Below are 12,560 nucleotides of genomic sequence, written 5' to 3'. Positions count from 1 at the left end.
GTTGGGACAGTCCAATAAGAGCTACTCACTCTTTTAAACATGATGCAGTATCTGAGTCAAGACATAAAGTACTTCTGCCAATACAGTAAAACCTGACTATGGTTGGTTAATTTTGTTACATTCACTGAGGAATCAGTTGTCCGCTCCAAATGTCATGATAATGTCCTCATCCCATTTTCATTAAACATACATTCTTCTCATTGTTGTCAATGTATTAAATCCAAAATTGATAAAAAATAACGCAACGTTGAAGTTAGACAGCATTTAAACCCACACACAAATATAATCAGGGAATAAAAAATGTATGCTCTCAGAATAAACTGTCCGCATTGCATACAATGTGTCTATATGCCTATGTATGTATGTGTGCTATTGCATCTAATAATCAGAAGTATCGATATAGTTGCAATATAGTTAAGTTAATTTGATTTAGAAAACATTGAGACAAATCCTCCGCTCATGTAAATCAGCACATTTTAGTATTCCCTGATATCCTGTGTTTACATATGTAAACTTAATGTAGCATTAATAGAGGTTTTTTTATTTAATTTCCATCTGTGTTGCTTATTCAGGTTTGTTTACCTGGCTCATCCGCAGGTTCGGCCTGTCGCGACTCTCACTGGCCACGGTTTGCTGATCCAGGCCAATGGGGGCTGCGGGAAGCATTGCGGGCCAAGGGATCTGCTGGCCGCCCTTCCTGCAGCCCCCATTGGCCTGGAGTGGTGAACGGCGGCCAGTGGGAGCCGCGATCAGCCGAACCTGTGGACACAGCAGGTAAACAAACCAGCCCGGCCCGCCAGGGGCTTTCCCTGAACAAGTGGCAGCCCTAGTTTGAGAACCATTGGACTAGATGACCTCTCAAGGTCTCCTCCAGCTCTACATTTCTATGATTCTGATAGTAGTGGCAAAGGTGTGAACTTATCACTTCTACCAGCCGTTCACTTCAGTGAGTTTTAAACTTTATTCTCCAAGCCTTGTTCATCTCAGGGAGGTGTGAATTTAGGGTGAGATTTTCAGAAGCACTTAACTGAGATAGAAGCACAAGTTCTATTGAATTTGAATGGGAGCCGTACTTTTAACTCACTCTTAAAACCAAATTGGGACTTTTCAAACACTAACAGGGGCAGGCAGTTTATATCTCTCTTTTATTCCTTTCTTTTTCAATAAGCACCCACAGACGGAAATTAAATAAAAAAACCTCAATTAATGCCCTAGTTTGAGAACCACTGATCTAGTCCAGCCCCCCCCCCATATTGAGGCAGAGGCAAGTATACCTAGACCATCCCTGGCAGGTGTTTGCCCAATCTGTTGTTAGAAACGTGCAATGACAGAGATTCCATAACCACCTTCGAAAGCCTCATCCAGTATTTAACTATCTTTACAGTTAGAAAGTTTGTCTGGAGACAGCTTCTGATAACATAGACCTTGTCTACACTGAGAATTCTAGGCAGTTTTCCTACTCCTAGTCTAGCACTGATGCATCTCCACCGGTATTAGCAACCAAGGAATCACTTGTGTAGGCTGGGCACAGGCTGAACTCCACCAATGTTAGGAGAATTACAGAATGTTTAAAAAGTAATGGGTGAAGGAAGGTAGCAACACCAGAAAGAGACTCCAAATTTGATTTTTTTTGGGGGGACGGACGGGGGGGAGGTTTGTGCTGTGTCTGTTTCAGTTAAACATATAGGACTTGCCTGTGCTGTAAGTATAACCATGCGAATGTGAGATTGTCTGTTGTGGTTAGGGATGGCTGGGTTCTCACACAGTGGTTTGTTGTTAATGTGGGTAAGACAACATGGTTCTGTAACGGGAACTATTATAGGCTGACATAATTCTGCTGGGACCTCTCTTAACCCTTTAGAGGTTAAGTGCCTTTGCTATGTCTCAGTGGCCAATATATGGTTTGGAGGCTTTTTTTCTACTTCTCTCGATGTACCGATGAGCAATAGAAGCCTTAAAATGTTGAAAAGGCATAATATTTTCACTTTCCAGTGATTAAAACATGACCAAAGGGATTTTGTTGAAATATTACAATAATACTCACCATTGAGTTGAGGCTAAGAATAGAAAGCTTCAGCCCACAAAAAAAATTTTCTGAAGGTTCTGAGTAGGTGGAAAAAAATGGGCTTTTAATAAGCGTGTCTCAATGTGACCTTCCCTGTAACTTTTGCGGTAGCGTACGCTATAATAAAATTTACAAAGAAAATTTCACTCGGTCTTTCAGTATCATGATCCTGCAACTCAGATATTCGTTTGAGTGTATCCATAATGACAATCTCTTTTCAAATTTATAATTATAAATGGTTTTTGCAGTGTGCTGCACCCCAGACATTTTAGCCCAGCAATAGTAATTGGAAGCATTAGAAATATTCAGCAAAGTAGACAAGTATTTTTCTGAGAAGTTTCTATTTTTATCAGTAAAAATATTTTTCAGTGAAAAATGTTACACCTGAGAAACATGCATCAGAAATGAGAAAGAGGATAGTAGAGTCTGAGAGCCAAACTCGGAACTTGGTTGCTAGTGTATGTTGTTGGTACCAATGTACCTGCTGTGCCAGGTTGTGAATTTAGCCCTGAGAGACTGCTTCAGTAAATGATGGTCTGAGATTAAATTATCTGAGCTGTCCATCAACCGACTGTGACTTTACTGCATGGCTGATTTACTCATTGGCATGCTGATCAGTTCGGTGAGTCTCCATGTATTTCCTTTTCTCCCAGCAATATCACTATAAGGCACTATTCACTCAGATGACATGACACCATAGTACCATAACAGAAGAAAATAATCTTGAATGTTTATGTATCAGTGTCTTAATAGATAAAGCACAAGCTGGTTATTAGATGGCATCTGCGACAGACCACCAAATCACACCAGGGAACATGATGACTGGCTCCTTAATGCAGCTATATATAATGTGTAGGAAAAAAAGTTGTGTGATCATAGGGGACTTCAATTGGAGTAACATATGCTGGAGGTCTCATGCTGCAAGTACTAAAACGTCCTTAGAATTTCTAATTATAGATGACAATTTCCTAACTCAAAACATATTGCATCCAACATGGGGAAATTCTACATTAGACCTTGTCTTGATGGATAAAGAGGAACTGAACTAAAAAAATAATGGTAACTTGGGTACAAATGATCATGACTTTGATCACATTTATAATGTGCACACACAATAAAGTCCAAATCAGTGAAATATATACTTGGTTCCAGGGCTTAAATTCTCAGAGATTATTTCCCAGAGCCCCACAGACTCGGGACTCCAGGCTTCAGCTGCGGGGCCGGTGTCTCAGGGCTTTAGCTCCATGGGGGGTGGGCAGTGCCAGGGCTCAGAACTTCAGCCCAGGTGTTTGGGAAGAAGCACCAGGGCTCAAGGCTTCAGATCCATGGGGAAGAGACGCCAAGGCTTGTGGCTTTGGCCCCATGGCAGGCGCCAGGGCTCGAGGCTTCAATCCAATGGTAGGTGCTGGGGCTCAGGGCTTTAACCCCGCAGCTGGCACAAGGGCTCTTGCGTTTTAGCCCTGTGGCAGGTTCCAGGGCTCCTGCCTTGCAGGAGATGCCAGGGCTTCTGTGGGTTTGAAAATATTTACTGGACCTCTGCTCCGGTGGGCTCCGGCTGAATTTAAGCCCTGCTTGGTGCTTTAAAAGGACCAGTTTCACAAACATGAAAACAATTATGAGCCAAATCAGCTGGTAGGAAGAATTTAATCAGAAAAATGTGAATGATTATTGGGAATTGTGTAAGAACACTTTACTAGCTCCCCAAAAAGTCAAAATCAAGGCAGAAGGCTATATTAGATTAAAAAGCCAGCCCAGTTTAGAGAGGAAGTGAAGACAGCTATAAGAAATAAAAAATAATAATAAATGGAAAAAAGGGGACATTGATAGCTTCTGATTTATATTCATAACTAGGAATTATAGAAATTGATAAGGGAAGCAAAGGGAACAAGGAGAACTCTATGGCTGGCAGAGTTAAGGACAATAAGAAGGAATTTTTAAGTATATTAGAAACAAAAAGAATCCTGACAATGATATCAGTCCATTACTATATTGAAAAGGTAGAATTATCAATAATGCAAAAAAGGCAGAAGTGTTAAAAAAAAATCCCTACTGCATTTGGGGAAAAAAGATGATGCTGTTATATCATATGGCAACCCCCTCTTTCTGTTCCAAACTCAGGAGGATGTATTTTAAAGAATCCTTATTGAGGTTACAGGGACAAACCATCCCGATGTGTAGAAAGAATAGTAAATATGGCAGGTGACCAGCTTGGCTTAACAGTGAAATCCTTGCTGATCTTAAACACAAAAAAGAAGCTTGCAAGAAGTGGAAGATTGGACAAATGACCAGGGAAGAGTATAAAAATATTGCTCGGGCATGCAGGAGTGAAATCAGGAAGGCCAAATCACACCTGGAGTTGCAGCTAGCAAGAGATGTTAAGAGTAACAAGAAGGGTTTCTTCAGGTATGTTAGCAACAAGAAGAAAGACAAGGAAAGCGTGGGCCCCTTAATGAATGAGGGAGGCAACCTAGTGAGAGAGGATGTGGAAAAAGCTAATGTACTCAATGCTTTTTTTGCCTCTATCTTCACGAACAAGGTCAGCTCCCAGCCTACTGTACTGGGCAGCACAGCATGGGGAGGAGGTGACCAGCCCTCTGTGGAGAAAGAAGTGGTTCGGGACTATTTAGAAAAGCTGGACGAGCTCAAGTCCATGGGGCCGGATGCGTTGCATCCGAGAGTGCTAAAGGAGTTGGTGGATGTGATTGCAGAGCCATTGGCCATTATCTTTGAAAACTCGTGGCGATCGGGGGAAGTCCTGGACGACTGGAAAAAGGCTATTGTAGTGCCCATCTTTAAAAAAGGGAAGAAGGAGGATCCTGGGAACTACAGGCCAGGCCAGGAAGGGTCAGTCCTCGGGGTGGTTTTGTTCAATATCTTTATAAATGATCTGGAGGATGGTGTGGATTGCACCCTCAGCAAGTTTGCAGATGACACTAAACTGGGAGGAGAGGTAGATACGCTGGAGGGTAGGGATAGGATACAGAGAGACCTAGACAAATTAGAGGATTGGGCCAAAAGAAATCTGATGAGGTTCAACAAGGACAAGTGCAGAGTCCTGCACTTAGGACAGAAGAATCCCATGCACCGCTACAGAGTAGGGACCGAATGGCTAGGCAGCAGTTCTTCAGAAAAGGACCTAGGGGTTACAGTGGACGAGAAGCTGGATATGAGTCAATAGTGTGTCCTTGTTGCCAAGAAGGCCAATGGCATTTTGGGGGGTGTATATGTAGGGGCATTGCCAGCAGATCGAGATCTTTCCCCTCTATTTGACATTGGTGAGGCCTCATCTGGAGTACTGTGTCCAGTTTTGGGCCCCACACTACAAGGATGTGAAAAAATTGGAAAGCGTCCAGCGGAGGGCAACAAAAATTATTAGGGGACTGGAACACATGACTTATGAGGAGAGGCTGAGGGAACTGGGATTGTTTAGTCTGTGGAAGAGAAGAATGAGAGGGGATTTGATAGCTGCTTTCAACTACCTGAAAGGGGGTTCCAAAGAGGACGGCTCTAGACTGTTCTCAGTGGTAGCAGATGACAGAACGAGGAGTAATGGTCTCAAGTTGCAGTGGGGGAGGTTTAAGTCGGATATTAGGAAAAACTTTTTCACTAGGAGGGTGGTGAAACACTGGAATGCGTTACCTAGGGAGGTGGTGGAATCTTCTTCCTTAGATATTTTTAAGGTTAGGCTTGACAAAGCCCTGGCTGGGATGATTTAGTTGGGGATTGGTCCTGCTTTGAGCAGGGGGTTGGACTAGATGACCTCCTGAGGTCCCTTCCAACCCTGATATTCTATGATTCTACGATTCTACGATTCTAAAACAGCAGTTACTAAAGTTTGACATTTTAAAATCAGCAGGTCTGGATAACTTGTGTCCAAGAGTTTTAAAAGAGCTGACATTTAAAAAGGGTAAATGGGATGACCTGGTTAATTATAGGCCCGTCAATCTGACTTCCATCCAAGGCAAGATGATGGAGCTGTTGATATGGGATTTGATTAATAAAGAATTAAAAGAGGGTAATATAATTAATGCCAGTCAATATAGGTTTATGGAAAAAAGATGCTGTCAAACTATTTTGATACATTTTTAATGAGATCATAAGTTGGGGTGATACAGGTAATAGTGTTGAGTTAATATACTTAGACTTCTGTAAGGCATCTTGGAACATTTTGATTAAAAAAATAGAATAATATAAAATTGACAGGGCATACATTAAATGGATTAAAAGTTGGCTAATTGATAGGTCTCAAAATGTAATTGTAAATGGGCAATCACCATTAAATGGGCATGTTTCTAATGGGGTCCCATAGGGATCAGTTCCTGGTCCTGTACTATTTAACATTTTTAGTAATGACCTGGAAGAAAACATAAAATCATCAGTGATAAATTTGCAGATGACACAAAAATCGGGAGACAGGTAAATAATAAAGAGAACAGGTCAGTTGCACAGAGCGATCTGGATCACTTGTTAAGCTGGGCGCAAGCAAACAATATGCATTTTAATATGACTAAATGTAAATGTATATATCTTGGAACAAAGAACATTGGCCATACTTACAGGGTGGGGGACTCTATCCTAGGAAGCAGTGAGTCTGAAAAGGATTTGGAGGTTGTGGTGGACAAGCAGTTGAACATGAGTTTGCAATGCAATGCTATGGCCAAAAGGGCTAATACAGTCCTTGGATGCATAAACAAGTGAACCTTGAGTTGAGGTATAGAGACGTTATTTTACTGCTGTATTTGGCACTGGTGCGACAGCTGCAGGAATCTTGTGTCCAGTTCTGGTTTGTACAATTCAAAAAGGATGTTGGTAAATTAGACAGAGTTCAGAGAAGAGCCACGAGAACGAATAAAGGATTGGAAAATATGCCTTATGGTGATAGACTGAAGGAGCTCAATCTACTTAGCTTAACAAAGAGAAGGTTAAGGGGTGACTTGATCACAGTCTGTAAACACTTACATGAGGCACAAATGCTTAATGATGGTCTCTTCAGTCTAGCAGACAAAGGTATCAGATCTGATGCCTGGAAGTTGAAGCTAGACAAATTCAGACCAGCACTAAGGCATAATTTTTTAACAGTGAAGGCAACTAACCATTGGAACAACTTACCAAGAGCTGTTATGGATTCTCCATCACTTACAATTTTTAAATAAATCTTGGATGTTTGTCTAAAAGATCTGCTTTAATTCAAACAGGAATGAATTCAGGGAAGTTCTATGGCCTGTGATACACAGGAAACCTGTCTGATGATCACAGTGGTCCCTTATGGCTTTGTTATCTACGAATCTGTATGCTGAGTTAGAAGGCTAATGTATGTGCCCTTGTAGTTATATGGTACATTTGCGAGTTAGGAAGCTATAAGACTGTACTTTTACACACCTATGGAGTTGTGATGGATGGGTTCAGGAAAGGAGTGAAATTCTGGAAATGCCGTCCAAGGGAGGCAGTGGAGGCAAAAGACCTATCTGGCTTCAAGGTTAAGCTCGATAAGTTTATGGAGGAGATGGTATGATGGGATAACATGATTTTGGCAATTAATTGATCTTTGACTATTCGTGGTAAATTGGCCCAGTGGCCTGTGATGGGATGTTAGATGGGGTGGGATCTGAGTTACTACAGAGAATTCTTTCCTGGGTATCTGGTTGGTGAGCCTTGCCCACATGCTCAGGGTTCAGCTGATTGCCATATTTGGGGTTGGGAAGGAACTTTCCTCCAGGGCAGATTGGAAGAGGCCCTGGGGGTTTTTCGCCTTTGTCTGCAGCATGGGGCACGGGTCACTTGCTGGAGGATTCTCTGCACCTTGAAGTCTTTAAACCATGATTTGAGGACTTCAGTAGCTCAGACATAGGTGAGAGGTTTATTGCAGGAGTGGGTGGGTGAGATTCTGTGGCCTGCGTTGTGCAGGAGGTCAGACTAGATGATCATGATGATCCCTTCTGACCTTAAAGTCTATGAGTCTATGAGTTCCAGGCATATGCTATGCTACCAGAAATTTTACCAATTCAGTATATGATTTTGGAAGTTATCACTGAAGGGAAAACTTTGAAGATAAGTGTAATTCACCAAAAGTTCGTAATTGTTATACTTTTTTGGAGTTTTATAGGAATTAAAGTAGTAATGTCCTATATCCCTTTTCATTACTTTGAATCTCCTTAATAATGCAATGCTCTCTGGGTTGCTTTTTTAGAATCCCACTAAACGTCAGAGATGTCGTTTACTGTACAGGAGTTTCACTAATGGATGAAGATGTATGGGAGTTCATTTGGATGAAATTCCATTCTACCACAGCAGCATCTGAGAAGAAAATATTGTTAGAAGCCTTAACTTGCAGTGATGATAGAAACTTGTTAAACAGGTGGAAATATCTATTTATGTGTTTCTGATTCTTTGTCATTGGTAACTGTTGCAGTAATGATATTGCTTCCCCATCTCAGCATTTATCTGTAAATGAGAGAGCCTATTTTTAGAGCACAGAATCACTTTCTAGTTAGTGTGTCACATAGTTTTGTATTGAGACCCTTGCAAATGAATGAATTTTTCATGATTTCACTTCAAAACCATAAATAGGGCCAGGTTCACTTAGCCAACTTTTTGATCAACATGGTCTCAGTGTAGAGTTCATAAAGATACATGCCATCAAAAGCATTTCACATGATCTCAGCTTTTGTTGAAAATATTCCACGCACCTGCAATTATACTTAAATATCTTCCTACTTCTAGAGAACTCACAATCCAGTTGCAAGACTGAAGTTTTTTTTTTTATTCAAAAGTACGTGTGGTCTTTGGACTCTCAAAAATAAAATTCAGAGCTCTCCTGGCAATTTAAATAAATCTTTTAGCAATCTCTGGTCTTTGCTGTTTCATTTTTAGATGATGAGCTTTATGGATCTTATTGGCAAAAACTAAACAGTTTTTTTTCCCTTGACTCATTCCTAAAGGCTTCTGAACCTGTCTCTCAATTCAGAAATTGTCCTGGATCAAGATGCAATTGATGTCATAATCCACGTAGCTCGAAATCCACATGGCAGGGATCTTGCTTGGAAGTTTTTCAGAGAAAAATGGAAAATACTAAATGCCAGGTAGAGATAATAGTTATTTGGAGTGTCTTATTTTGTATATGTCTCTAGATACTTTAACTATCCATTTCTATGTCTAATCTACTCTCCTGTTCTATATCTCTCTATCTATCTTTCTAATGCATAGATGTATGTATAAAATACATTTTATATAGACTTAAAGCTATTCATAGATGTATCTGTCTATGTATATCATCTATATATTTGCCCATTACTGTATTGTCTTTTTGATGATATGTGCTGTATATATGTCAAATCCAACAGTCCTGTTCTTACTTAGACAATGAAAACCTCCCAGTGGGAGTTTTGCCTGAGTTAGATCTGATTGAAAAATCTGCTTTAGAACATGGGAGCAGGACAGTGGAGAGAACCCTTTTGAAATGCCCCAATTTTTATGGAATGGAGGGGTGTTGAATACAATTGGACATCTTTCATCTTCCCTCCAACTTTGTGATAGCTTTACACACAATCTTCACTCACTGAAGGGCCAGCCTTTTGGATGGAGGGTATACCTGGCCAAGAGGGAGGGGGAGACCTTTGGAAAGCCACTCTCTGGGGTGTGCTGTGCCCCATTGCTGCAACTGTTTCCCTGTGTAATATAATTTGGACTCTTTGCAACATTACTCAGAATCCCCATCCAGGCTCTTAAAACTCACCTGAGGGGGATTTTGATCTAGGTGCAGGTAGGGAACTAATTGGAGATATTTTTGGTTCTTTTTGGATGTCGCCAAGACCAGCAGGATTTCACTGCATATTACTGGACATAACCAGGTTAAGAGAGCCCACACCTCATGTCTGCCCTGTGGACAGTCAAACCCATCAAAACCACCACCATATCGATAGGAGGATTTGTTGGAAATGCCGTGTTAGTGAATCTTTCTCAAAGAGTGTAGAATTTGTCCTTATGTTTGCTGTCCATGATGCTTTGGTTAGGATTTTGGGGGCAAGCAGATTTTATGGGAGTTCAGTTCAATTGGGAAACTTGGCTTTGAGCAGAAATTTGGTTTTGGAGGTTTTAGTACAGGAGCAAACTTTTTAAAACAAAGACCCCCCAAGCTCATTTGTTTCCTATGGGACCCACCACCATAGTATCCTTACAGGCAGTAAGGAACTTAGCCTCACAATGCACCTGTGAGGTCGGGAACTTTATTATCTCCCTTTTGATGGGGAAATGGCAAAGGGCCCTGTTCGTGACTCAGGGCCAGCTTTGTATTACGCCAGTCTTGGGGCTACTCAATATTGTGCTGGTCCCCAAATACAAATTAGGTCTTGTCTACACAAACATTTAGTTTGCAGCAAATTGGGGCATGAATCTACTTGTACTATCCTGGCACACTGTGTGAACCCTGCTGACATGAATTAACTGTTCATTAATGCATTTTGATCTAGTCCTCTTTGAAACAGGACCAGATGAAAGCATTTCAGTGAACTGTTTAATGTATGTCAGCAGGGTGCACATGGACAGGTGGCAGGTTAGTGTGGGGTAGATTCACTAGAGTAATACATAGAGCTCTTATTGCATAATCCTGATAGACTGAAATGAGTCCAACATGTCATGCATATAAATTTTGTAACAGGCAATTAAAACCTTCCATGAAACATTTAAAGCATCATAAAAAATATGCAGTGAAGGACCCAAGATCTGACACTGCAGAGGAATGTATGATAGTGATCTTAAATTTGTGTGGTACTAGGACCTTTTAAAAATGTGAGTTCAATTGCACAATGGGTTGTGCAATATTTCATTGCAGACATTTAATCAAGGCAACATACTGCCCCGAGAGATCCTTTTTCACAATGTTTATTTTGTCATTACTAGATATGTCATTTTATTAAATATTTTGATAATCTCTATGGTATTTTCCATTGAATTGATTATGAAATGCTTAACATTTTGATACAGTAATATGAGGTATCTGAGGACAATTAAATGATGCTAAAAGTTCCTTTTCTATGACTATGCAATACTGTGTGTCATTTGGATGAAACAACAGCACCAATATATTATTCTTTCATGACATTTAAAAGTATATTTGTCACACCCCTCAACCAATAAGTAAAATTGTCAAAAGTGCTTAATCCTATTTTCAAAGGTGATGTCGGTATTGAGAAACCTATCCTAAGTCTCACTACAAATTAAGGGGGGTTAGGACCCTAAATTCCCAATTCACTTTAGAAAATGGGACTCGGGATCCTTAGACAATTTTGAAAATTTTACCCAACATCCGAAAATAGCAATCCCTACATTCCTTGCTATGGGCCAGATTCTTCTCTGTCTTCTGATTTCATTTGCTTCTGTCCAAAGTAGGCGGGAAATACGACTACACAAACTTGATAGTATTATACACCCGCTTTGCACAGGTGAAATAGCTAGAAAAGTTGCAAGGTATTAGAAAATCAGGATCTATAAATAAAGGAGCAGGAGAAGACTCCCACCATTCCTAGATGAACTGCTTCTGCGAGGCAGACACTCTTGTTTGCTGGTTGTGTAATGTCATTACTGTTTTCTGTGACAGTTTGTCAAGGTCAGTGTTGAAAGAGCAGGTTCTTTTCCACAGTAAACAGTGCAGTAATTCACAAGGCCTAGTTTTCAAGGAAAAAATAAATTTTACTACTTGTTTACACTGTGGAAACAGTGCAGGCTGCTTGAAAAATAAAATCTCTGCAATCTTTTCATGAGGTCGCTTCTGTGAAGTGGACTAGTAACCTTGTCAAAAGGCCCCATCAAGAGGTGCATCCAGTTTTCCAAACAATCAATTATGAGGCTGAGTTGCGAAGGTAACAATAGAGTGCTTCGTTTGAAAGCCTAAACATGCTTAAAGGATCATGAAATCCATATGTCTTCCCATAAGAAACATTTGCCTCTGGATGTCTGTGTATGTAAGTGTGACTGAAGCTTTGGAAAAAGAGATGTGCTTGCTGAAATAACCATGAATAATTTTGTTATTAGTGAACAGGGAGTAGGAATTTTGTTGTTTGCAACACTGTTCCTTACATAGAAGTTCCAGGTAATAAGCAAAGGAATTTACCCCTCAACACAGCAAGTTCTTTTTCAGGCTTTTACATTTATTTAAATAGAGCTTTCATTTTTTTTGAAAGACTCTCTGGCTTTCACTATCTGCAAGGTGAAGAGTAATTAATTTTAGTATAAGGTTGATATAAACAGAAAAGAAGCCTGTGGTTGTGCTAGAACTTTTGAATTTGAAGTTGAAGTTGGTTCTCCAAATCTGTTTGGAGAAAGCAAATGTGTGAGCCCAATTCTGCCCTCAGATAAACCCATATGTGTGCACATACTGTATGTGAGGGCAGATGTGGGTTCTTTAAATACAATTATGTCCAGATGGAGGTAGGTGAATTAGGTGGTGTTTGAAGGACTAGTTCACTGTAGTTTTCATCAGATGATTGTTGCTATGTTGAAT

At 40.4% G+C, this 12,560-nt stretch overlaps 1 protein-coding gene across 2 annotated transcripts in view; it reads left to right on the top strand.

Moving 5' to 3' along the window:
• Positions 1-12,560, top strand: part of TRHDE (thyrotropin releasing hormone degrading enzyme) — a 338,154-nt gene that overhangs the window by 309,563 nt on the left and 16,031 nt on the right. For both annotated transcript variants that reach the window (XM_073327757.1, XM_073327756.1), the window contains 2 exons: positions 8,253-8,420; positions 9,004-9,144. In XM_073327757.1, the coding sequence (XP_073183858.1) occupies positions 8,253-8,420; positions 9,004-9,144 (309 nt within the window). The remainder of the gene's footprint in view (positions 1-8,252; positions 8,421-9,003; positions 9,145-12,560) is intronic.

Source organism: Lepidochelys kempii, chromosome 1 (genome assembly GCF_965140265.1).
Source record: "Lepidochelys kempii isolate rLepKem1 chromosome 1, rLepKem1.hap2, whole genome shotgun sequence".
NCBI lineage: Eukaryota > Metazoa > Chordata > Testudines > Cheloniidae > Lepidochelys > Lepidochelys kempii.
This window is presented reverse-complemented; position numbering and strand designations above follow the sequence as displayed.